Source organism: Lepidochelys kempii, chromosome 10 (genome assembly GCF_965140285.1).
Source record: "Lepidochelys kempii isolate rLepKem1 chromosome 10, rLepKem1.hap1, whole genome shotgun sequence".
NCBI lineage: Eukaryota > Metazoa > Chordata > Testudines > Cheloniidae > Lepidochelys > Lepidochelys kempii.
The window spans coordinates 84,716,246-84,741,196 of NC_136389.1; the positions used below are offsets into that span (position 1 = coordinate 84,716,246).

Here is a 24,951-nt window from a genome sequence, read left to right on the forward strand (position 1 = left end):
TCTACTATCCCTCTTTAACACACCTCAGCTTTGTCTGTTTCCGCTCCATCCCTCCGAGGCAGCTGCCAGAGAAAACAGGTCAACAAGGCAGGCATTATAATGCTCTGCCAGCTAGGGGCTGTCAGCCTGGCCGTGGAGTTTAGTGGAACAGGAATTACCAAGACTTGGGTCTCAAATCGAGATGAACAGTTGGTTAGAGGGCAACTGCGGTGCTGCCCGGGGGGACACAGTCTGGCCAGACAGCTCAGCCCCAAGGGAGAATGAGGCCTGGAACTACGGCTCCCAGGAGGGGCAGGGAGGGGTCTACTAAAGAACCAGCGCAACCCTCTGTGACGTTATTGACATATTGACATAATCTGGGACCATATAGATCATTGTTGCAACCAAGGTCCTGTAGTGGCACCAAATCTTACATAAAGGGGGTTAAATGAGGTGTCCAAGACAAGGTTATGGTTTGCTGTTTATGGTTATGCTGTCTATCTGTGTGTATCATTTCTGTAGTTAAAGTTATGAATATTGGCTCTCTACTGTCTGTATTTCAAACTTGTGCTATGCTTCTGGGGGACACCCCAGACAAGTTGGTGTCAGCTCTGCCTAGCCTGCTTGATGGCCCATTAAGAACCATCAGCGATACATTGAGAGAAGGCAGATACGCCTTGTGACTCAGCAAAGTGTGCACGGACTTGCCCGTGTGACTCCAAATTCCATTTTGCTGTAATTTTCCACAGTAAGAACAAAGAGGGGTTCTTACACCTGGAAGAGACTATAAAAGGCTGATGCCTCATCTCCATCTTGTCTTCAATCCTGCTTCTTGCCCGTGGAGGGAATTTGCTACAAACGGAAGTTCTACACAAAGGACTGAAGGACCCACCCCAGCTGGGCATGTTCTCCAGAGACCTGATTTGAACCTGCAGTTTATGCCATCACTGCTACAAGCCTGAACCAAGAACTTTGCCATTACTGTATGTCATTGATTCCATTTCACCAATCCTAGCTCTCATCGCTATCTGTTTCCGTTTATGAATAAACCTTTAGATTTTAGATTCTAAAGGATTGGCAACAGCGTGATTGGTGGGTAGGATCTGATTTGTATATTGACCTGGGTCTGGGGCTTGGTCCTTTGGAAACGAGAGAACCTCTTTTATTTTACTGGGGTATTGGTTTTCATAACCATTTGTCCCCATAACGAGCGGCACTGGTGGGGATACTGGGAAACTGGAGTGTCTAAGGGAATTGCTTGTGTGACTTGTGGTTAGCCAGTGGGGTGAGACCAAAGTCCTCTCTCTCTGACTGGTTTGATTTGCCTTGGTGTACATAGAAACTCCAGCCTTGGGCTGTAACTGCCCTGCTTGAAGCAATTTGTCCTGAATTGGCACTCTCACGCCAGGACCAGCATTGTTACACCCTCCGCTTTCCCACCTTCCCTCACTGCTCGTAACAGCCAGGAACAGTGAGGGGAGCCACTCAGTCCTTACTGCCCCCGACTGGGCGGGGGCAGCAGGGGACTTGGCTGGGTGGAGGGGCACTCGCTCCTTAGCACCCCCTGCTGGGTGGGGCTGCAGGCTCTCAGGGAGGGCTGGAGAAGCCTCCCTCCCTGACACTGTGGGCTCAGTCAATTGAAGCCGCAAGAGAACCCCCCAGAGCAGGAAATGGAAGGGGGGTGGGTGTCCCACCAGCTGAAGGGGGCAGAGGCCCTTGGAGCCCCTGCCTCCTGCAGGCCCAGAACCAGCACCTCTGGCCCCGGGATCTTAGCCCCCGGCCCAGGTTAGGTCTCTCTCCACACACAGGAACCAGCAGCAAGAGCCACAAACCAGACACAAGGCGGGAGGAGCAAACAGGCCTTTTCTTGCCTAAAAGCTGACGACAAACTCAGAGAAATTCACAGTCTCCAGTTCCATAGAGTGGCCATTAGAGCCGCACTGTCCCATCCCCCCGCCCCCTCCGCCCCCCGGCCAGCAGCTTCAGCCTCCCCAGCCCAGACCCCCCTCACCCACCCCGCGGCAGGTTTCCAGCCAGACCCCAGCAGGCTCCAGCACCTGCCCAGCTTCCCCACAACATGGGGTGGGGGAATGGGGACCTGCCACCAGAAGGAGAGATGGGACATGGACAGGGTGGCTTTGTACCTCCCTGGGGGATCAGCAGAGACTCCTGCCACATCAGAGAAGCTGCAACCTGCCTCCTGGCCGAGCCGGTAGCATCGCCACCAAGAACGCAGCGCTCTCCAGCTGCAGCATCTGCAGTGCCAGGCTGAGCACTGGGAGCGGCCTGGGCCCACACGTGCCCTAGCCCCCACGCTTGGCCATTTGAAACATTATTTAAAACGCAGATTAATAAATAATGGAGGCAGCTGCTCCTGCAAGTCCGTCTGCATCCCGTGCAGTGTCTGCCCCCAGCCCCAGCCCGAGGGGTGCTCCCTGCCCCGCCCCACCCAGGCAGGGGTGGTCTCCCAGCTCTCCCAGCCTTGCGCCGTTCCGGACGCTGCACGGCTGGGCTGCTCCTCTCCTGGCCGCCAGGGGCGCTACCCGAAGTGGATGCGGAAGGTGGCGATCTCCATGGGGTCCATGTGGATCACAGTGCTGTTGGGGGAGGCAGCGCCCAGCGGGTACATCAGTGTCAGTGAGGTGGGCTGCAGGAACCCCAGCTCCAAGCCGTGGAACAGGCTCCCAAGAGAGAACTACAGAGAGGAGGGGAGCATGGGATGAGGGGCTGGCATCTCAGGCTGTGCCCAGCTTTGTGCTGGGGCAGGCCCCAGGCAGCTGGCATGGAGCCAGCACTGAAAGGCAGCCTCCACTCACGGGGGGGCTGCGAGACTGGGGACAGGATGTGACAGAGAGCCCTTGCCCCGGGAACACAGCCTAGCCTAGGCTCAAAGCATGCTGCTCCCTGTGGAAGGCGCCCCCTCATCACCAGTGCGCACAGCAGGAGACTCCCCCCACACCCACCCATACAATCTCTCCTCCCCGGCCCTGCCCAGGCCTGATCTGCAGCACCAGCGCGAGGGTGGGTCGGCTCCCAGGCTGCGGCGGGGGGGCACTAGCCGTGTCCCAGACCCACCTTGCCCTGGTGGGGGGAAAGGGGGGAGGGGGTGTTACTGGCTATGTCCCAGACCCATCTTACTCAGGTTGGGGGTGAGGGGGTAGGGGGTGTTATTTGCCGTGTCCCAGACCCACCTTGCCCTGGCTGGTGGTGCAGTTGAAGCCCAGGTGTTTGGCCTCCAGGCCACAGTCGAAGCCCTTGCGGTGCAGGATCAGAGCCATCTCCGCCGAGGGCAGCGACTCATCCTGGGACAGGGAAGCAGAAATGCATGTGACAGCCGCAGGAAGGTAAATGGATCATGGGGCTGAAACCAGGATGTTTGTGCTTGGATCTAACCTGGTGCTCAGTGTCCTGAAATCCATTCGGATCTGGGCCCAGCTACCGCTGAGTAATGAGACAGTACCTGCTCCTGGCGCCTGGATTCAGGTCAAGTCACAGCACGGCTAACATTGGGATTCCCTCTGAGACCTCTCCACTCGGCCCCCAAGAACTGCCTTGGCTCTGGCCTTCATCAATTGGAGCCGCTATCTGGCATCCGGCAGAGCTCGGCTGAGATGATGAGACTCACATGTGGGGGATGGATGCCCGGTCCGAGAGCTCCAAGTGCCACAGCACCGGTCCCTTTGTGTCACACACGTCTGTGATGAAGCGGGACTGTTCTTAACGTTTCCTCTGAATAGTGTGTGGGTGCCTCAGTTTCCCCTCTGCAGTTCTTAAGTATCTAGGTGGTGGGGTAAGGGTGTATGATCGTTGCAGAGCCCTAGAGGGCAGGTGTGTGCAGGGGTTTGGACACAGAGAATGGCCAACACGCTGTTCCCTGGCAACTGATGGCCTGGGCCCTTCCCCCTGCAAGGTGACAGTTAAGGGTTGAAGACAAAGAGATCAGGTGACCTCCTTGCCCTGGAAAGGGACAAAGCCCAGAGGAGGAGGGGCTGGAGAGAGTTTCAATTTGGGGCTGGCTGGGGTTAGGGTTAGGGTTGTGCAGATGGGGTTGTCTGGCTCACTGCCCCCCAAAATGGACCTGGTTGAGGGGTCCTGTTCTCTGTACCTACAAGCTCTGTTTTAGACCATGTTCATGTCATCTAATAAACCTCTGTTTTACTGGCTGGCTACGAGTCACGTCTGACTGCAAAGTTGGGGGGCAGGACCCTCTGGCTTCCCCAGGACCCCGCCTGGGCGGACTCACTGTGGGAAGCGCACGGAGGGGCAAAAGATGCTGAATGCTCTGAGGTCAGACCCACGAAGGTGGAAGCCGTGTGAGCTGTGTGTCCTGCAGACAGGCTGCTCCCAGAGAGGAGACTTCCCCAGAGTCCTGCCTGGCTTCGTAGGGAGCCGTTCCAGAGCATCGCCCGGGGACTCCATGACAACGTCTCACTGCAGTGGCTTGGGCTGGGTATGCCAAGGAACCGAGCCCGGTACAGCAGGCTCATCCACGCACTCTTTACCTCATCCCTACTTCCCTAGTTTAGCGTGTCCATTGTTATTTGTTTGTAACTGGTCCCCTGGGTGTTCTCCCTCTTATCTTAGCTGGCTCAGACATTCTGTCTTTTTAGCCTACTGACCTAGTGACTTCCCTTCTTTAGCACAAACATCCGGTTTTCAGCCTCATGATTCATTTACCTCCCTAATTCCACCTTCCATGAAATGAAGTGTTAATTACTCATCAGCCCAAGGGATGGGTACAGCTGGGCAGAGGGCCTGACCCCAGGCCTGAGCCTGCTGGGATGATGGGAACAGACAGTCTGACCCGCCCATGCATGGTGGTGGTGCCAGCAGACAGGCTGCTGGGCTCGCTCCCCATGGGGCCGGGGCTCTTACCTCTGCCTGCAGTGTCCGCAGGTTGAGGATGTGGAAGTCACAGGGGACAGTGCCTGAGAAGGGCTGGAAGGACCTTAGGGCCGGGGGCGCTGGCTTCTCCTGAGTAACTGGCATCGCCAGCACCTCTGCGTTCAGGTGCATGGAGGTCATGTGACTCAGCAGAGAGGGGAAGCTGATTGGACGACTGTCCTGCACCTGCAACAAGAGCAACCAACCGAGTTGAGGGGTCTGGGGCAGCCTTGCCCTGCTGTCGGGCTGGTCAGACCCACCCAGAGGGTGAGGGAATTCCCTGGCAGGGATCCACGTGGGGCTCCCCCCAAACACCCCGATGCAGGCAGTGGGGGTGGCAGGAGACTCGGGCAGCAGCAACACGCCCGGTCCAGGCAGCAGGGCTGCGACGGTCACATCGGCTCTGATGAGGCAGGACCCCCCACTCCCTGCTTTGGGGGGGCCAGAACTGAGCTGTTCAGGGCCCCCACTCCACCGCAGCTAGCCCGCCCCTCGGGCCAATGCTCCATCCCATGCGCAGCACACAGGCCTAATCTACTGCTGTCTACTGCTCAGGCTACCAGCTGGGCTACACAGGGACCGCAGCCCCAGCTACAGTCACCAGACAGCGCGGCAGCCAGCAGGTACCTCTCCGCTGCCCGTCCGGGGTCCGGAAAAGGGCCAGGCTCTGAACACGGAAGCCAGTTTGGAAAAGAAGCCGGCGCTCTGGGGAGTGACAGGGGTGGGAGCAGGGGAGATGGGACGAGAACAGCGACAGTTGTAAGAGCTGTGTGGCAAAGTGCCATCACCTCGCCGGCCCCGCGCAGCATTCGGGAATGCTAGGCACCTGGCTGAGACTCAGCCCCCTCTCCCGAGGGCACAGCAGCTGCCGCCTCCGCTGCAGTGCGACCACTGCTGGGGTGGGAGGGCACAACTGGCTCACAGCTGCACAGCACCGCTCCGCTACAGCCTAGGCCAGGGAAGGAAGGGAAGCCCAGTGTCCAACCAACACCCCGTGGTGACTCCGACAGCATGCCCCCGCTGGAGGCAGCCACAGGACGCACCGCTCGGCATCTGCCCCCCGGCCGCAGCAGCTGGGCTCACCCCCAGGACCCCACGGCACGAGGCGGCTGGAGCACCGGTGCAGCCCAGGCCGGGGGCAGAACGGCCTGGCCTTCCACTGGCAGGGCTCCCCCTCACCTTGTTGGCCGTGGTGCGGCGCTCCAGCAGGAGGCGGAAGCGGTTGCAGGTTCGCTTGTTGTCCTTCAGCCCCTGGCCGAGGCCACGGTTGTCGTCCTGCATGAGGCGCCGGTCCAGAATCACCTCCAGCTGGCCTGTGGGGCACAGTGAGGGGCAAGGTCGAGCAGGGCCTGAACACACCTGGGCCCTTAACCCTTCCTCCCATGGAGAGGAGCCCCGACTGGGCCCCGCTGCAGGGCTGGGGCAGGGGGAGACACCCCGGAGAGAGGCCGCTCCAGGTCCAGCAACAGCTGGGGCAGCAAATGGAAGAAGGGACATCTCCCTCCCAGAGTGCTGGGGGCAGGCTTCCCCTGAGACACCGCAGAGCGCAGGGGCTTCCCCCGCCTGGGAGAGTCAGGGCCTCGAGCTATCAGAAAGGCAGAGCTCTGCAGCACAGGCCCCTCGCACCGCCTTGGGGCAATGGGCCAGCGCTGACGGCCGGGGAGAGCGCCCCCTGCTGAGCCCCCCACCCCGCTCCCTGCAGCACCCTGGGGCCAGCGCTGACGGCTGGGGAGAGCGCCCCCTGCTGAGCCCCCCGCCCCGCTCCCTGCAGCACCCTGGGGCCAGCGCTGACGGCCGGGGAGAGCGCCCCCTGCTGAGCCCCCCGCCCCGCTCCCTGCAGCACCCTGGGGCCAGCGCTGACGGCCGGGGAGAGCGCCCCCTGCTGAGCCCCCCGCCCCACTCCCTGCAGCACAGCGCCCCCTAGGCCGCCCTGGGGCCAGCGCTGACGGCTGGGGAGAGCGCCCCCTGCTGAGCCCCCCGCCCCGCTCCCTGCAGCACCCTGGGGCCAGCGCTGACTGCCGGGGAGAGCGCCCCCTGCTGAGCCCCCCACCCCGCTCCCTGCAGCACCCTGGGGCCAGCGCTGACGGCTGGGGAGAGCGCCCCCTGCTGAGCCCCCCGCCCCGCTCCCTGCAGCACCCTGGGGCCAGCGCTGACGGCCGGGGAGAGCGCCCCCTGCTGAGCCCCCCGCCCCGCTCCCTGCAGCACCCTGGGGCCAGCGCTGACGGCCGGGGAGAGCGCCCCCTGCTGAGCCCCCCGCCCCACTCCCTGCAGCACAGCGCCCCCTAGGCCGCCCTGGGGCCAGCGCTGACGGCTGGGGAGAGCGCCCCCTGCTGTCACTGCCCTGCTCCCTGTAGCCCAGCGCCCCCTGCTGGCCCCACCCTGCTCCCTGCAACCCAGCGCCTCTAGTGCCGCCCTGGGGCCAGCACTGACTGCCAGGGGAGAGCGCCCCTACCCCACTCCCTCAGCAGCTGGCTTTCCCTGTCCAGTTTCCAAGTTGCGACCAGCCTGGCCTTGCTTAGACTGGGAGCGGTGGTGAGCGCGGGGCTCAAGGAAACACGGCAGCCAGGCACAGATGGTTCTGGGGCACAACCCCTCCACAGGAGGCCCAGCAGCCCCACTCACCACTGCGCAGGCTGGACACCCCCAGGGCCTGGGCCGTGTGCAGGGTCAGGCGGCTCTGCTTGTCCTGGATGTAGGCCATGGCTGGCATGGGGTAGAAGTTGGCCTGGAGAGGCAGCTTCTTCAGGAACCTGCGAGGCTGGATCTAGAGGAAAGGAGAGATCAGGATGTGCGGCACCTGGCTCAGCCCTGCTCCGAGCTCCGCCAATGCCCTGCGTGCCACCTGGGGGCTCCCGGCAAGGCTGGTCCCCGGGCGGGGAGAGGCCCAGGAGGTGGGGTACTGGCTCTGCCCCAGGGAGCAGGACCAGGAGGGGAGGGAGGGTGCTGCCCTGGGGGGCAGGGCTGGGAGAGGCCCAGGAGGTGGGGTACTGGCTCTGCCCTGGCAGGGGAGATGCCCAGGAGGCAGGGAAGGCACTGCCCAGGGCTGCCAGGCACCTGGAAGCCGTTGAGATCGGTGAAGAAGGTGTCCTCGCTGGCGATGCTGGTGCTAAGGCGCAGGGCCATCTCCTTGTTGACGTGGTCGCGGATGTCCACCAGGCAGGACAGATCCAGGGACAGGCCCTCCACCCCTGCAAAGCAGACGGCTGAGTTCACCTCACCCACCCCCGCCAAGTGGAATGCCGGGGACCCCGCTGACCGCCAGAGACACAGCGCTCTGCCCAGCCCCCCAGCTCCTGGAGCGCAGCACAGCCCACCCTGCGCCGCCCTCACCTGGCACGTTGTAGAGCCGCACCACTTGCTGCACATGCTGGTAGTAGCTGGCCACCTCCGAGAAGAAAGGCCCCTCGGTCACCCGCACCACGGGCGGCTCCTTGGGGGCATAGGGCTGTGAAGGGAACAAGGGCAGCCTGACTCAGGTGCAGCAGGCATGAGGGAGGGGAGGTATAACAGCCTGGAACCCTCTGCCTCACCCCCTAGGTCCCACCAGCCCTCCCAAGCCCCCTCTACAGGCCTCAGCGCCCAGCTGCTCCTAGGGCCCTGGGCCCCTCCATGTGCCCTGTACCTTGGCGTCGCCGTCCGGCAGGAAGAGGTAGGCCCCACTCTTGTCCTTGGCGCTCCTGGTGCCATAGATGAGGAACTCACTGCTCAGCTTGTGCTCCTCCCCGGCCCACCGGACGCTCTGCAAGGAGGCAGGCCACGCAGGTGGTGAGCGTGTGGATGCCAGGCATGCTGCCTCCCACCCGTCCCCCTGCTCACCTGCAGCAGGCCGGTGAGGCCCGAGAAGCAGGCCTGCATGTGCTGGTTGTCCAGGCAGAAGTCGTCGGAGGTGGCGGGGACCACGCGCACAGGGAAGGCCTCGCGTGGGCGCACTGGCAAGTCACGCCCGTGAAGGTGGAGGTGCACAGACGACATGAGCGTGGTGTGGCTGTCGAACGACTTGTACAACTGCAGGACGCTGAGGCCCAGTGCTGGCAGCCGGGTCATGATAGACACCTGCCAATCAGAGGGGAGACGTGAGCAGGACCCCTGCCCCCAGAGCTCAGCCCTGGGAAATGGAAACAGGACTCACCTGGGGGGAGTGGGTGTGACGAAGTGGGAATGCTCTTAATGTTTTGTCTGAATACTGAGAGTGTGGCTCAGTTTCCCACATGTGTTACTCAAATGTCTAGGTAATGGGACAAGGGTGTGTGCTCGTTGCAGAGACCCCTACAGGGCAGGTGTGACTGCCTGGGCACAGAAAATGGCTGACATTGTGGCCCCGGCTCATCCTCTGCAAGAATCAGCCAGAGGTGTTGGAGAACAAAGCGAGAGGCGGAGACCAGGCGACCTGTTTGCTGGGGAAAGAGACAAAGGCCAGAGGAGGGGCACATTAGGCATGACATATGCGGGCTGCGGGAAACTGGTCAGTCTGTGGCTGGGCCCAGGGTTCTGGGCTGGTGATTCTCCCCCACCCCATGGTAGACTTTGCTGAATGTTCGTAAGTTCTGTGCTAACAGGATCTGTCCTATGCTGTGTTCCCAACGACTAATAAACCCGTCGGTTTTCTGTGCTGACCGAGAGTCACCGCTGACTGCGGAGTTGGGGTGCTTGGCCCACTGGGGCCATGGAAGGGTTCCCCAGGTGGACTCACGGTGCGGGGGGGTGAGGGGGCCGGGGTATACAGAGTGAGGTGTTCACAGTGCGGGTGGGCACAGTGTGTCTAGTAGGTTTTGCCCGGCTCTGGGCGTCCCCAGTGGGGCGGGGTGAGGCTGCAGCCCCGTCCCTTACCTGGTAGACATCGGGCACCATGTCCGTGGCTGAGCTCCACTGGGCGCTGAGCTGGACGGCCAGGGGCTGCCCCTCCTCGGAGAGCACGCGGACGCGCGGGGAGCTCACCAGCAGTGAGACGACACTGAGCCGCTCCTGTTCCAGCGGGTTAAACAGCACCACGAACCTGCACGGGGACAGCACTCAGCCACGGGGCAGGGCCCCGCCCCAGCCCATGATGGCCCTGATCTTCGACGGCTCCCAGCCCCCAACGGCCCCCAGCACCCAACGGCCCCCAGCCCTCGATCCTCGACGGCCCCCAGCACCCATCGGCCCCCAGCCCTCGATCCTCGACGGCCACCAGCCCCCCAACGGCCCCCAGCCCTCGATCCTCGACGGCCCCCAGCCCCTGATCCCCGACAGCCGCAGCCCCCGATCCCCGACAGCCCCCAGCCCCCAACGGCCCCCAGCCCTCGATCCCCGACAGCCCCCAGCCCCCCAACGGCCCCCAGCCCCGATCCCCGACAGCCGCAGCCCCCGATCCCAGACAGCCCCCAGCCCCACAACGGCCCCCAGCCCCCGATCCCCGACAGCCCCCAGCGGCCCCCAGCCCCCGATCCCCGACAGCCCCCAGCCCCCCAACGGCCCCCAGCCCTCGATCCTCGACAGCCCCCAGCCCCACAACGGCCCCCAGCCCCTGATCCCCGACAGCCGCAGCCCCCGATCCCCGACAGCCCACAGCCCCCAACGGCCCCCAGCACCCAACGGCCCCCAGCCCTCGATCCTCGACGGCCCCCAGCCCCCCAACGGCCCCCAGCCCCTGATCCCCGACAGCCGCAGCCCCCGATCCCCGACAGCCCCCAGCCCCCAGCCCCCAGCCCTCGATCCCCGACAGCCCCCAGCCCCCCAACGGCCCCCAGCCCTCGATCCTCGACAGCCCCCAGCCCCACAACGGCCCCCAGCCCCTGATCCCCGACAGCCGCAGCCCCTGATCCCCGACAGCCCCCAGCCCCCAACGGCCCCCAGCACCCATCGGCCCCCAGCCCTCGATGGCCCCCAGCCCTCGATCCCCGACAGCCCCCAACCCCCAATGGCCCCCACCCCTCAATCCCCGACAGCCGCAGCTCCCGATCCCCGACAGCCCCCAGCCCCCAACAGCCCCCAGCCATCAATCCCCGACAGCCCTCGATCCCCGACAGCCCCCAGCCCCCCAACGGCCCCCAGCCCTCGATCCTCGACGGCCCCCAGCCCCCCGACGGCCCCCAGCCCCCAACGGCCCCCAGCCCTCGATCCTCGACAGCCGCAGCCCTCGATCCTCGACAGCCCCCATCCCCCAACGGCCCCCAGCCCTCGATCCCCGACAGCCCCCAGCCCCACAACAGCCCACAGCCCCTGATCCCCGACAGCCGCAGCCCCCGATCCCCGACAGCCCCCAGCCCCCAACGGCCCCCAGCCCTCGATCCCCGACAGCCCCCAGCACCCAACGGCCCCCAGCCCTCGATCCTCGACGGCCCCCAGCACCCATCGGCCCCCAGCCCTCCATCCTCGACGGCCCCCAGCCCCCCAACGGCCCCCAGCCCTCGATCCCCGACAGCCCCCAGCCCCCAATGGCCCCCACCCCTCAATCCCCGACAGCCGCAGCTCCCGATCCCCGACAGCCCACAGCCCCCAACGGCCCCCAGCCATCGATCCCCGACAGCCCTCGATCCCCAATGGCCCCCAGCCCTCGATCCCCAACAGCCCCCAGCCCCCCAATGGCCCCCAGCCCTCGATCCTCGACAGCCCCCAGCCCCCCGATGGCCCCCAGCCCCCAACGGCCCCCAGCCCTCGATCCTCGACAGCCGCAGCCCCCGATCCCCAACAGCCCCCAACGGCCCCCAGCCCTGATCCTTGAGAGCCCCCAACCCCTAGCTCCTGACAGCTCCCAGCCCCCAATTCCTGACGGCCCCCAGCCCCTGATGGCCCCCAGCCCCGATCCTCGAGAGCCCCCAACCCTTGATGGCCCCCAGCTCCCGAAAGCTCCCAGCTCCCAATCCCTGATGGTCCCCAACCCCTGATGGCTCCAAGCCCCCTATCCCCGATGGGCCCCAGCCCTCAACAGCCCCCAGCCCCCAATATCCGATGGCTCCCAACATCCCCAAGCCCCCTATTCCCGATGCCCCCAGACCCCAACAGCCCTGATCCCCAACTGCCCCAACCACCCCAAGCTCCCTATCCCTGATGGCCCCCAGCCCCTGATCCCTGTTGGTCCCCAGACCACGATGGCCCCCCACAGCCTCCGACCTGATGGCCCCCCACAACCTTTGGCTCCTGACAGCCCCCCACCCCCGATGACCCCTCGAACCCCTAGCAGTCGACAGCTCCCTGACAGCCTCCAGCCCCCAAAGGACCCCAACATTGGCAGGCTAGAGTGAACAGAGCGCTTAGCCACAGGGGCAGGCCTGACCCCCAGGTCCCCCAGGACAGAGCGAACACAGGCAGGGGCCCCTCCCTCCAGCCAGCTCCTGCCCCAGCCCGGAGTTGTGGTATCCTTGTCCTGGGCAGGGGCCCGTCCCCTCAGCCAGACCCTGCCCCAGCCCGGAGTTGGGGTGTGCGCACCCTGGGCAGGGGCTGGGCAGCTCCTACCTGGGCGATGTGTCCAACTTGATGACGGTTTTCTCAGGCAGCGAGTCCTGGTTGAGGCGCATGTCGTCCTGGCAGAGAGGAGCTGAGTCAGTGCCGTAACGCTCCCACGCCGGCATCCCCAGCCCCTGCCAGCCCCAGGACCCCTCCAGGCAGAGGGGCAGAGACAGGGAGTGGGGCAGGCCCCCACCATGCAAAACGGCAGCAGAGAGCCGCTCCTGGGGAGCGCCCTGATGGAGGGGGTCACCCCCCGAATGCAGGCAGGTGCAGGGCAGTAGAGCTGAGGGCTGGGGTCGGGGCTGGAGTCTGGAGTCTGGATCAAGGCAGGGAGGTTGGAGTCAGGGATGTGACTAGGACTGGAGTCAGGGCAGCGGGTCCGGGTCGGGGTCAGGGCAGCGGGGCCAAGCTGGGGTCAGGGCAGAGAGGCTAATGTCAGGGCCAGGCCGGGGTCAGGACAGAGGGGCCGAGACGGGGTCAGGGCAGCAGGTCCGGGCCGGGGCTGAAGTCAGGGGAGTGGGGCTGGGCCGGGTCAGGGCAGTGGGGCCAAGCTGGTGTTAGGGCAGGGAGGCCAAGGTCAGGGCTGGGGCTGGGGTCAGGGCAGCGGGGCCGGGCCTGGTCAGGGCAGCGGGGCCAAGCTGGGGTCAGGGCAGGGAGGCCAAGGTCAGGGCCGGGGTTGGGGTCAGGGCAGCGGGGCCAAGCTGGGGTCAGGGCCGGGGCTGGGGTCAGGGCAGTGGGGCCGGGGCTGGGGTCAGGGCAGCGGGGCCAAGCTGGGGTCAGGGCAGTGGGGCCAAGCTGGGGTCAGGGCAGGGAGGCCAAGGTCAGGGCCGGGGTTGGGGTCAGGGCAGCGGGGCCAAGCTGGGGTCAGGGCAGTGGGGCCAAGCTGGGGTCAGGGCAGGGAGGCCAAGGTCAGGGCCGGGGTTGGGGTCAGGGCAGCGGGGCCAAGCTGGGGTCAGGGCCGGGGCTAGGGTCAGGGCAGTGGGGCCGGGGCTGGGGTCAGGGCAGCGGGGCCAAGCTGGGGTCAGGGCAGTGGGGCCAAGGTCAGGGCCGGGGCTGGGGTCAGGGCCGGGGCTGGGGTCAGGGCAGCGGGGCCAAGAGGGGTCAGGGCAGTGGGGCCAGGCTGGGGTCAGGGCAGGGAGGCCAAGGTCAGGGCCGGGGCTGGGGTCAGGGCTGGGGTTGGGGTCAGGGCAGCTGGGCCAAGGTCAGGGCCGGGGTCAGGGCAGCGGGGCTGTGGTCAGGGCTGGGGCCGGGGTCAGGGCAGGGAGGCCAAGGTCAGGGCCAGGCTGGGGTCAGGGCCGGGCTGGGGTCAGGGCCGGGCTGGGGTCAGGGCAGCGGGGCCAAGCTGGGCTCCAGGCAGGGAGGTCAAGGTCAGGGCCGGGACCAGGGCGCAGGACCGGGCTCACCATGCCAAGGAAGGGCCCTGCGGGGTCGTAGCGATAGGCCTCCTTGTCGCCCAGCACCAGGTAGTGCGCGGCGTTGCTGATGACGCGTTTCAGGTTCACCAGGGAGTGGAGCAGCCTGGGCAGCCGGGCCGGAGCCGCGAGGAAAAGGCAGAGAGAGAATCAGCATCACCCCTCCCCCGCCAGCCCCTCCCCCCCAGGGACCCCCACCCGGGCAGAGGTTCCCCCACCCAGCTCCCCCAGCCATGTCTGGGGTCTTTGGAGCTCTGCACATTCCCGTGACCCAGGGCTGTACCTGACACCGTAATCCACCACGACGGCCTCTTTGGCGGTGCCCGTGATGGCGTCGTGGTGCTGGAAGAGCCCCAGGGCACGCCGGGCCTCGGTCAGCAGGGCGTAATCGGAGAGCGGGTATCTGCTGTCCAGGCCAGCATGCCGGGCGTGACTCAGCGCCAGGCTGTACAGGACCTCTGCACCCCTGGGCAGACACAGACCCATCAGCCACAGCTCGTCCCCATGCACACCCCTCGCCCTGCGCCCGAATAGCCCCTCGCCCTGCCCCCAAATCCGCCCTCACCCTGCGCCCAAATATCCCCTCACCCCACCCCTGAATAGCCCCTCGCCCCGCCCCCAAATCCGCCCTCACCCTGCGCCCAAATATCCCCTCACCTCACCCCCGAATAGCCCCTCGCCATGCCCCCAAATTGCCCCTCACATGGGCCCCAAATCCCCCTTGCCCTGCGCCGAAACCCCCTCGCCCTGCCCCCAAATCCTCCCCCGCCCAAATATCCCCTCGCCCTGCCCCCGAATCCCCTCTCGCCCTGCACCCGAATATCACCTCACCCCGCCCCAAATCCCCCTCGCCCTGCACCCAAATGTCCCTTGCCCTCCCACAAATACCCACTCACCCTGTGCCTGAACCCTCTCGCCCTGCCCCTGAATCTTCCTCACCCTGCCCCCACTCCCCATTGCCCTGCCCCCAAATCCCACCTTGTCCTGGCCCTGAATTCCTCTCACCCTTCCCCCGCATCTCCCTCACACTGCCCCCAAATCCCCCTTGTCCTGAGCCTGAATCCCTCTCGCCCTACTCCCGAATCTCCCCTCACGCTGCCCCCGAATCCCCCTCACCCTGCCTCTGAACGCCCTCGCCCTGCTCCCAAATCCCCCTTGCCCTGCCCCCGAATCCTGTCCCCCTGAATCCCCATTGTGCCCTGAATCTCCCTGTGACAGTGCCCCCCATAAGGCTTTATGGAAATATGCTTATGAATGTATATATGACATAACTGGAATATGTTCTATGCTACATATGCCATGTAACATATCTATGTAAAGGTTATGATCTACCAAATCTGTTCATCCTATTTGTATGCAGGTATCATTTTTGTATTCCAAGTTATGAATATTGGCCGTGTACTGGCTTGATTTGTAAATAACCTTAGTAGAGCATTTGGTCAGTTCCTGGAGAAAGGAATTCACTAAGTTAAGTGCCCAATTAAGAAGCACTTAAGAAACAATAAAAGCGGCAAAGAGTCCTGTAGCATCTTACAGACTGACGAGGGTGAATACGTCACGCACCCAACAAAGTGGGTATTCACCCACGAAAGCCCATGCTCCAATATGTCTGTTAGTCTATAAGGTGCCACAGGACTCTTCGCCGCTTTTACAGATCCAGACTAACACGGCTGTCCCTCGGATACTTAACGAACAGCGCATCTTGGAAGGCTCCAGTCCACATAAGAAGTCTTCCTGGAGACATTCAAGATGCCAGGTGGGCAATGGCTGCTGTCTGTAAAACTGTGAGTCATGCATGGACATGTGACTGGCCCAGGTGACTCCAGAACTCCATCTTGGAGCTGGACTGTGCATAGGCGAGAGGAGGGGGTCTCCTCCCACAAGAGAAAGTCTATTTTAGCCCGTGGGAGACCCCTCCATTTTGTCTTCAGCTGGCTAAGGAGATAGCCTCTCCACCCCCAAGGCTACCTGAAAGAAACTGGAACAAAAGACAGTAACTATAGGGGGTGTGAGTGATTGCTGGACCCGGACTAGAAGGAGATCAGTCTGTAAAAGGAAGCTTACTGGAACTGGTGAGGTTTTGTCTGTATTCAGTTTTATTAGACACAGACTGGCGGGTTTTATTTAATTTTGCTTGGTAATTCACTTTGTTCTGTCTGTTACTACTTGGAACCATTTAAATCCTACCTTCTGTATTTAATAAAATCACTTTTTACTTATTAATTAACCCAGAGTATGTATTAATACTTGGGGGGGGGGGGGAAACAGCTGTGCATATCTCTCTATCAGTGTTACAGAGGGCGAACAATTTATGAGTTTACCCTGTATAAACTTTATACAGGGTAAAACAGATTTATTTGGGGTTTGGACCCCATTGGGAGTTGGGCATCTGAGTGTCAAGGGCAGGAACATTTCTGTAAGCTGCTTTCAGTTAAGCCTACAGCTGTTAGGGGACGTGGTTCAGACCTGGGTCTGGGTTTGCAGCAGGCTAGCAGGTCTGGCTCAAACCAGGCAGGGTGCTGGAGTCCTAAGCTGGCAGGGCAGGAAAGCAGGAGCAGAAGTAGTTTTCGCACATCAGGTGGCAGCTCCCAGGGGGGTCCTGTGATCCAACCCGTCACACTCCCCTCCCCTGAAATCCCCCCAGCTGTGTGCCCTGAGTTCCAGCCCACCAAGCCCCTGCCCCCATCTGTCCCACCCCTAAACCTGTCACTGACTGCACTCTGCTCCTTCCAGCCCAGCCTCCTGCCCTACCCCCCACTCCCGCCCATTCCCAGACATCTGCCCCAGCCCCATGCCCTCACCGGAGATGGGCCTCCAGCACGCGGTCCAGGCTCTTGTAGAAGGGCCGGGAGGTGTAGTAGCCTGTCCAGTAGTGGTCCTCCCGGTCTGCATAGGAGAAGAAGTCTCCACTCAGCACGGGGAAGCCAGGCGGCTTCATCCCAGGGACGATCCCGGTCCTCTTGGAGAGAGCATCAAAGTAATCGGAGAGGGTCCCGAACTGTGCCTGCAGGGAGAGCGTGGCCCCATGCCGCCCATGAGCCAGGTGGCGGCCCCCGGTGCCAAGGAGAACCCCCCACTCCGGGACTGCCAGGAGCTGGGAATGGGCGACAAGGGATGGATCACTCGATAACTGCCCTTGTTCTGTTCATTCCCCTGAAGCACCTGGCATTGGCCACTGTCAGCAGACAGGATACGGGGCTGGATGGACCTTTGGGCTGACCCAGACTGCAGGCAGCCGAGGCCCCAGGACATTAACAAACCAAGAGAGCACCTGGAAAGCAGGTACATTGACAAGGCCAGAGTTCTGACAGCTACATTGTGGTGGGGTGTCTCAGGAGGTGGGTGGGGCTCCCCAACCCCCCATCCATAGGGGATGGCGGGGCTCAGCATACACCTCCTGGAATCCACAGGGATGGGTGGGGGCTTGTAATAAATCATAGAATCACAGATTAGAGTTGGAAGGGACCTCGGGAGGTCATTGAGTCCAACCCCTGCTCAAAGCAGGACCGACCCCAAACTGTGCCTACAAACGTACTCACTTGTGAGCCTCACTGTGGGAAGTGGCTCGCGGCTGCTCCGGGGTCCCTGTAACCTGCAATCATGCTGTGCTGGGGCGGAGAGAGCCAGCTGGTAGCCAGCCTGCACTAGTGCAAGCCAACCTGCCTCCCAACAGAAGTCCAGGCCTAGTCAGCGGAGACGCAGGGAACCAGAGCCAGGGTGTGGAAATGGGGCCCAGCCAGTGGATAAGAGGGGGAGGCCGGGCCTTGCACCCCCACCCCTTGGTCCCTGAGAAGAGGCTCCGGGGAGGGCGGGCTACCGGGGGGAACAACTGCTGACTGAAAGGAGGGACAGGGGCGAGCTTTTCCATCCTGGACCCCAAGACGTGCTGTGCTTCCATCACCCTGAGCCTGGGACATGTCCTGACCAGGCCAGGCCAAGACAAGGCCACGCCCACCGGCTCCAGCTCCATGCCAACCACTGCCTGGCATGGCACTTTGTCACCCCTCCCGTGTGCCCTTCTCCTTCCCCACCTTATTCCTTCTCTTCCCTGTCACTCCCTTTTCCTGCCCCTCTAATGGGTCTGGCTTTGCCAGCCCAAGCTGTGTGTCTTGCAGCCCTCCTGTGAGCCTGGGAGCAGCCAGAGGCATGGCCTGCCAGCTCAGCACTGGGACAGGTTTGCCAGGTCTCAGCATGGCTGCGCACTGGGCTGTTTCTCCAGCAGGCAGGCTGCAGAGGCTCCGTTTCCGGGCTGGGTTGGACTTTCCTCTCCCTGGCTGTTTGGCCAGTTTGGCCTTCTAGGAAACGGGCCCGGAAAACAACAGCACAAGCAGCACTGCAGCCAGCTCAGCCAGCGCCTCCTCCCGGAGGGGACCCGGCCTGCCTGGGGAGCACCGGGCGGCTGTCCGTCCGACAAGGGGCCTGCCTTCTGAAGCCACACAGCGCCAGCACCGGGGACAGGGGATGCTGCTCCGGGGAACTCTTCCCATCGCAAATGCTTTGACGGGGTTTTCCTTCTTCCTGCACCTTTGGTAGAAGGGGCCAGGCCGTTCAGTGGGGCGCATGCCTGGCACTGAGTGGGCAGAGGGCTCCCTAGGCCAAACCCCAGGCCTCGTTTAACCCTGTTTAACGCTGGACAGTGACAGGGTTGTGTTAGCACTTGTGACTCTTCAGGCCCATATATTCCATCAAGACCAATATAATTCCCTGTACCCCCTGGTATCCTCCAGGGGGCAGCGCTCCCCCCCTCACACCCCTGGCATCCTCCAGGGGGCGGGGCTCCCCCTTCACACCCCTGGCATCTCCCAAGGGGAAGGGCTCCCCCCTCATTCACTTTGTTCTGTCTGTTACTACTTGGAACCACTTAAATCCTACCTTCTGTATTTAATAAAATCACTTTTTACTTATTATGAATATGTATTAATACTTGGGGGGGGCAAACAGCTGTGCATATCTCTTTATCAGTGTTACAGAGGGAGAACAATTTATGAGTTTACCCTGTATAAACCCTGGGGATCCCCCCGCATCCCTGACATCCCCCAGGGGGCGGGGCTCCCCCCGCATCCCTGACATCCCCCAGGGGGCGGGGCTCCCCCCACACCTCCGGCCTCCCCCAGAGCGTGGGCGGGGCTCCTCTGGACCCTCCAGCACCTCCCAGCTGCAGCCCCTTTGGGAGCCCGGTGCGGTACCTGCACATGCAGGCCGGGGTGGGCGTTGAGGAAGTCGAAGAGGCGCTGGTAGTTGAGGAACTGGGCGTCCCACTCCTGGGGCTTGTCGTAGCGGAAGTCATCTCCCAGAGGCACCAGCAGCACCTTGCTGCGGAACAGCTTGGCCTTCTTGCGGTACTGGTCCAGCAAGAGGTGTGCCCTGCGGCAGAGCAAGGCGAGAGGCCTCAGGGAGCAGGGCCAGCGGGCGCAGGCAGCATGCCCCGGAGCCAGCCAGGAAGGCTCAGACTCTGGGGCCGAGTGGCGGGGCGCAGCTCACTCACCGTTCGGCCACGTTGGCCTCAGTGATGGCTCGGGGGGGCACCTTCCATGGACAGTTGATCCTGCCCCCAGGCAGGCGCTTGAAGTCAAACTGGCAGCAGATCTTGGGGTCAGGGCCGCAGGTGTGGGGCACATCGTAGCTGTAGAAGGGCATCATGTGGCAGAAGATATCAGTGCTGGAGTCTGGGTCTGCAGAGAAGCAGCCAGCTGAGTCGCTGTGCCCACCCCGGGTGCCATCTGCCCCTGCTTGGCTGCTGTGCCCCCCAGGTCCCACCCATGGCACTCAGGAAGGGCCCCCAGCCCAGCCAGGAGGGGGAGCCCTGCTTCAAGTGCCACCAGAGCCAGGAACGGCGGCAGCGGGGCCATGGCCCAGGGAAGGGGAGCCCTGCTTGCCCACGCTCCAGGGCAGGACGGGGCAGTCGCACCTGAAGGACGCTGGGACGCAGTCACACACAGGGTGGGAACAGTGGGGGGCCTGGCAGGGCAGGCTTGGTTCAGTGCCAGAGGCCCCCAGAGACCCTCAGGGACTGGGACGGGCGGGAGGGGCCTGCTCCTCAGTCACAAGGCCGCATGTGAGCAGGGATCACTGCACCGCCAGGAAAGAGGGCAGCAGCGTCACCCCCACCCCCACCCCCAGCCCCAGGCAGCCCCTCCCCCCACACCCACCCCCAGCCCCAGGCAGCCTCTCACCCCACCTCTGGCCCAGGCCCTCTCACCCCAGGTCTGTCTCCACATGAACTCCAGGTTGTGAGTGGCAGCGAAGTGCTTCTTGATGGCGTAGTGCACCCTCTGGATCAGCATGCTGGTCAGGTTGGCGCGTCTCAGCAGGTAGGGCATGGTGGCGCTGTGCCCAAAGGGGTCGACAGCCCAGCCAGACCGCGGGGTCACACCTGAAGGGAGCACCAAGCAAGGCTGGGTGGGGGCGGAGCTGGTGACCCCTCCCTAAGGGCGGGCCCCAGGCGTGGGCAGCACACCCAGCCCCAGAGCCCCCCCAGCCCCTTGGCCACGGTCACAGCCATGAGGAGACAAGGGCAGGGCGGGTCTGCACTGGCCCGGCCCCCCGTCACTCACCGATGTTCTTCTCCAGCCACTGATGCCCCTCGATCAGCTGGTCAATCATGGCGAAGTAGTGAGAATTGGCCTCGTCGGGCATCACCCAGCCGCCCGTCACCATCTCCAGCTGCCCATTGCCAACCAGCCTGCAGGGGGCACCAGAGAGTCGGGACAGCGCCCCGCCCCACGGCCAGCGCCCCCCGCCCCACGGCACCTCCTGCAGGCACACCCAACCGCCAGTACCCCATCCCACGGCCAGCGCCCCGCCCCACGGCACCTCCTGCAGGCACACCCAACAGCCAGCGCCCTGCCCCACGGCCAGCGCCCCCGCCCCACGGCACCTCCTGCAGGCACACCCAACAGCCAGTGCCCTGCCCCACGGCCAGCGCCCCCGCCCCACGGCACCTCCTGCAGGCACACCCAACAGCCAGTGCCCCTTCCCACGGCCAGCGCCCCGCCCCACGGCACCTCCTGCAGGCACACCCAACAGCCAGCGCCCTGCCCCACGGCCAGCGCCCCCGCCCCACGGCACCTCCTGCAGGCACACCCAACAGCCAGCGCCCCTTCCCACGGCCAGCGCCCCGCCCCACGGCACCTCCTGCAGGCACACCCAACAGCCAGCGCCCCGCCCCACGGCCAGCGCCCCCGCCCCACGGCACCTCCTGCAGGCACACCCAACAGCCAGCGCCCCGCCCCACGGCCAGCGCCCCCGCCCCACGGCACCTCCTGCAGGCACACCCAACAGCCAGCGCCCCGCCCCACGGCCAGCGCCCCCGCCCCACGGCACCTCCTGCAGGCACACCCAACAGCCAGCGCCCCGCCCCACGGCCAGCGCCCCCGCCCCACGGCACCTCCTGCAGGCACACCCAACAGCCAGCGCCCCGCCCCACGGCCAGCGCCCCCGCCCCACGGCACCTCCTGCAGGCACACCCAACAGCCAGCGCCCCGCCCCACGGCCAGCGCCCCCGCCCCACGGCACCTCCTGCAGGCACACCCAACAGCCAGCGCCCCGCCCCACGGCCAGCGCCCCCGCCCCACGGCACCTCCTGCAGGCACACCCAACAGCCAGCGCCCCGCCCCACGGCCAGCGCCCCCGCCCCACGGCACCTCCTGCAGGCACACCCAACAGCCAGCGCCCCGCCCCACGGCCAGCGCCCCCGCCCCACGGCACCTCCTGCAGGCACACCCAACAGCCAGCGCCCCGCCCCACGGCCAGCGCCCCCGCCCCACGGCACCTCCTGCAGGCACACCCAACAGCCAGCGCCCCGCCCCACGGCCAGTGCCCCGCCCCACGGCCAGCGCCCCCACCCCACGGCACCTCCTGCAGGCACACCCAACAGCCAGCGCCCCGCCCCACGGCCAGTGCCCCACCCCACGGCCAGCGCCCCTGCCCCACGGCACCTCCTGCAGGCACACCCAACAGCCAGCGCCCCGCCCCACGGCCAGCGCCCCCGCCCCACGGCACCTCCTGCAGGCACACCCAACAGCCAGCGCCCCGCCCCACGGCCAGCGCCCCCGCCCCACGGCACCTCCTGCAGGCACACCCAACAGCCAGCGCCCTGCCCCACGGCCAGCGCCCCCGCCCCACGGCACCTCCTGCAGGCACACCCAACAGCCAGCACCCCGCCCCACGGCCAGCGCCCCCGCCCCACGGCACCTCCTGCAGACACACCCAACAGCCAGCGCCCCCGCCCCACGGCCAGTGCCCCGCCCCATGGCCAGCGCCCCCGCCCCACGGCACCTCCTGCAGGCACACCCAACAGCCAGTGCCCCTCCCCACGGCCAGCGCCCCCACCCCACGGCACCTCCTGCAGGCACACCCAACAGCCAGTGCCCCGCCCCACGGCCAGCGCCCCCACCCCACGGCACCTCCTGCAGGCACACCCAACAGCCAGTGCCCCGCCCCACGGCCAGCGCCCCCACCCCACGGCACCTCCTGCAGGCACACCCAACAGCCAGTGCCCCGCCCCACGGCCAGCGCCCCCACCCCACGGCACCTCCTGCAGGCACACCCAACAGCCAGTGCCCCGCCCCACAGCCAGCGCCCCCACCCCACGGCACCTCCTGCAGGCACACCCAACAGCCAGTGCCCCATCCCACGGCCAGCGCCCCGCCCCACGGCCAGCGCCCCCACCCCACGGCACCTCCTGCAGGCACACCCAACAGCCAGCGCCCCCGCCCCACGGCCAGCGCCCCCGCCCCACGGCACCTCCTGCAGGCACACCCAACAGCCAGTGCCCCGCCCCACGGCACCTCCTGCAGGCACACCCAACAGCCAGCGCCCCCGCCCCACGGCACCTCCTGCAGGCACACCCAACAGCCAGTGCCCCATCCCACGGCCAGTGCCCCCGCCCCACAGCCAGCGCCCCCGCCCCACGGCCAGCGCCCCACGGCACCTCCTGCAGGCACACCCAACAGCCAGTGCCCCATCCCACGGCCTGCGCCCCCGCCCCACGGCCAGCCCCCCCACCCCACGGCACCTCCTGCAGGCACACCCAACAGCCAGTGCCCCGCCCCATGGCCAGCGCTCCCGCCCCACGGCCAGCACCCCCGCTCCACGGCACCTCCTGCAGGCACACCCAACAGCCAGTGCCCCATCCCACGGCCAGCGCCCCCGCCCCACGGCCAGCGCCCCCGCCCCACGGCACCTCCTGCAGGCACACCCAACAGCCAGTGCCCCGCCCCACGGCCAGCGCCCCCGCCCCACGGCACCTCCTGCAGGCACACCCAACAGCCAGTGCCCCATCCCATGGCCAGCGCCCCCGCCCCACGGCCAGCGCTCCCGCCCCACGGCCAGCGCCCCCGCCCCATGGCACCTCCTGCAGGCACACCCAACAGCCAGTGTCCCATCCCACGGCCAGCGCCCCCGCCCCACGGCCAGCGCCCTCAGAGTGGGCACTGTGTCTCCACTGGGTGCCCAGGCTGGGGAGAGCGGGCGTGGTGCCTGTCCGCGGGGTGCAGGCTGTGGCCCCCCGTACCTGCGCACCGCAGCCCGTCTCTGGGTGCTGATGTTGTCCCACCACTTGGAGAAGAAGGAGATCTCAGACCAGATGAAGCGGCGACGCGGGTCCTCCTGCAGTTTCAGCACCATGCTGTTCAGGATGTGCTGTGTCTGGTCTGCGTAGTACTTCTCAAAGGTCTTGATCCAGCCTGCGCAACACGCACAGGGCAGGGACTGAGTGCGGAGCCCTGCCTGCGGGGGCTACGTTCCCTCTAAGCCGCGTGGCCACACAGCAGCCTATTAAGTGCTGTGCAGGCGCTCAAGACCGCAGTGGGGAGAGATTCCTCTCCCCCAGTCCCAACCCAGCCTGGCCCGGACCTGCTGCAGCTTGGGGAGAGATGCCCCTCTCCTGGGCCCTGTGACACTCTGTACCTCAGGGGAACACCCTGCACCCCCATGTTCATCCTTATAATACGATTGTGTGGTATCCAATGCAAAGTTTGTCAGGTCGGGTGTCTTCAGAAGGCTCATGATGCACTGAGCATTGTTGTCACAGTGATGTTATAGGTTGTAATCTCATGAATATAGTTATGAGGCTGAAAATGTGTCCTTATGACTTAAAACAAGCCCAGGCAAAACTCTCCAGGAGTAGAGGGGCAGTTCACACCTCATCAGGGCATGAATGGGACAAACCCAGCCCAGCCTCACAGGAGCAAAGGACACTGGCCTAGGCAGCAACAAAGGTTCTGTTGGACTCTTGAGGGAGTCACCCCCTTACCTCATCGTAGTCCCAAACTGACCAAGGGAATGCTCACCTGATTCTGAAGGGGTGGGGGGAGGGAAGCTAATAGGGCAGAAAGAATATGATAAAAGGGAGAGACATTTGCCATGTTCTTCTGCTCTCTTCCACCTCCATCTACAGACACCACCACCAAGTGACTGAAGCGCTGATCAAAGGGGAGAGCCTGGCTTAAAGGCAACCAGCCAGCCTGTGGTGAGAAGCATCTACATTTGTAAGAGCTCTGAAAGTGTTAAGATCAGCATAGAATGCGTTTTGCTTTTATTTCATTTGACCAAATCTAACTTGTTGTGCTTTGACTTATAATCATTTAAAATCTATCTTTGTAGTTAATAAATCTGTTTGTTTATTCTACCTGAAGCAGTGTGTTTGGTTTGAAGCGTGTCAGAGACTCCCCTTGGGATAACAACCCTGGTACATATCAATTTCTTTGTTAAACTGACAAATTCATATAAGCTTGCAGCGTCCAGCGGGCAGAACTGGACTCTGCAAGACTGAGGTTCCTAGGCTTGTGTCTGGGACCGGAGACATTGGCTAGTGTCATTCGGTTGCACAATACAAGCAGTGGCTGGCCAAAAGTGCTCACGCACGTAGCTGGGAGCAGCTTACATGCCAAAGGCTGTGTGTGAACAGCCTGGGAGTGGGGATTCTCACAGCAGAGCAGGATAAAGCTGGCTCCCAGAGTTGAGGATTGGAGTGACCTAGCAGATCACCGGTCCAGATAACACCAGGGGAACGCCACAGTGGGGTAAAAAAACCCCTCTCCCAGGCCCAACCTAGCCTGGCCCGGACCTGCCGCGGCCAGGGGAGATGCACCCCCCTGCCCCAGCCCAGGGGCTGCTGTGGGGAGAGAGATCTGGGGGGAGTCTTCTCTCCCCATTCCAGCTCTGGGGAAGCCTGCTCCCCAAATCCCTTATCCCTACCCACAGCCAGAGCCCTCACCCCCCGCACTGCAACCCTCAGCCCCAGCCCTGA

At 64.4% G+C, this 24,951-nt stretch overlaps 1 protein-coding gene across 3 annotated transcripts in view; it reads right to left on the bottom strand.

Annotated features, from left to right (window-relative positions):
• Positions 1-1,974: 1,974 nt before the first annotated feature.
• Positions 1,975-24,951, bottom strand: part of MAN2A2 (mannosidase alpha class 2A member 2) — a 36,421-nt gene continuing 13,444 nt past the window's right edge. The window contains exons 1-20 of one of the 3 annotated variants that reach the window (XM_073304609.2): positions 23,993-24,887; positions 23,215-23,386; positions 20,255-20,382; positions 19,900-20,073; positions 19,186-19,372; positions 18,887-19,064; positions 16,502-16,704; positions 13,984-14,166; positions 13,692-13,806; positions 12,295-12,362; positions 9,691-9,856; positions 8,680-8,916; positions 8,486-8,602; positions 8,194-8,308; positions 7,918-8,051; positions 7,486-7,627; positions 6,043-6,176; positions 4,855-5,049; positions 3,171-3,281; positions 1,975-2,674 (exon numbers count right to left, since the gene is read on the bottom strand). In XM_073304609.2, coding sequence (XP_073160710.1) covers positions 2,519-2,674; positions 3,171-3,281; positions 4,855-5,049; positions 6,043-6,176; positions 7,486-7,627; positions 7,918-8,051; positions 8,194-8,308; positions 8,486-8,602; positions 8,680-8,916; positions 9,691-9,856; positions 12,295-12,362; positions 13,692-13,806; positions 13,984-14,166; positions 16,502-16,704; positions 18,887-19,064; positions 19,186-19,372; positions 19,900-20,073; positions 20,255-20,382; positions 23,215-23,327 — 2,856 coding nt within the window. In that variant the 5' untranslated portion in view covers positions 23,328-23,386; positions 23,993-24,887 and the 3' untranslated portion in view covers positions 1,975-2,518. Of the gene's footprint in view, positions 2,675-3,170; positions 3,282-4,854; positions 5,050-6,042; positions 6,177-7,485; positions 7,628-7,917; positions 8,052-8,193; positions 8,309-8,485; positions 8,603-8,679; positions 8,917-9,690; positions 9,857-12,294; positions 12,363-13,691; positions 13,807-13,983; positions 14,167-16,501; positions 16,795-18,886; positions 19,065-19,185; positions 19,373-19,899; positions 20,074-20,254; positions 20,383-23,214; positions 23,387-23,992; positions 24,888-24,951 lie in introns of those variants that run through there. The other 2 variants (XM_073304607.2, XM_073304608.2) reach the window with 2 other exon arrangements.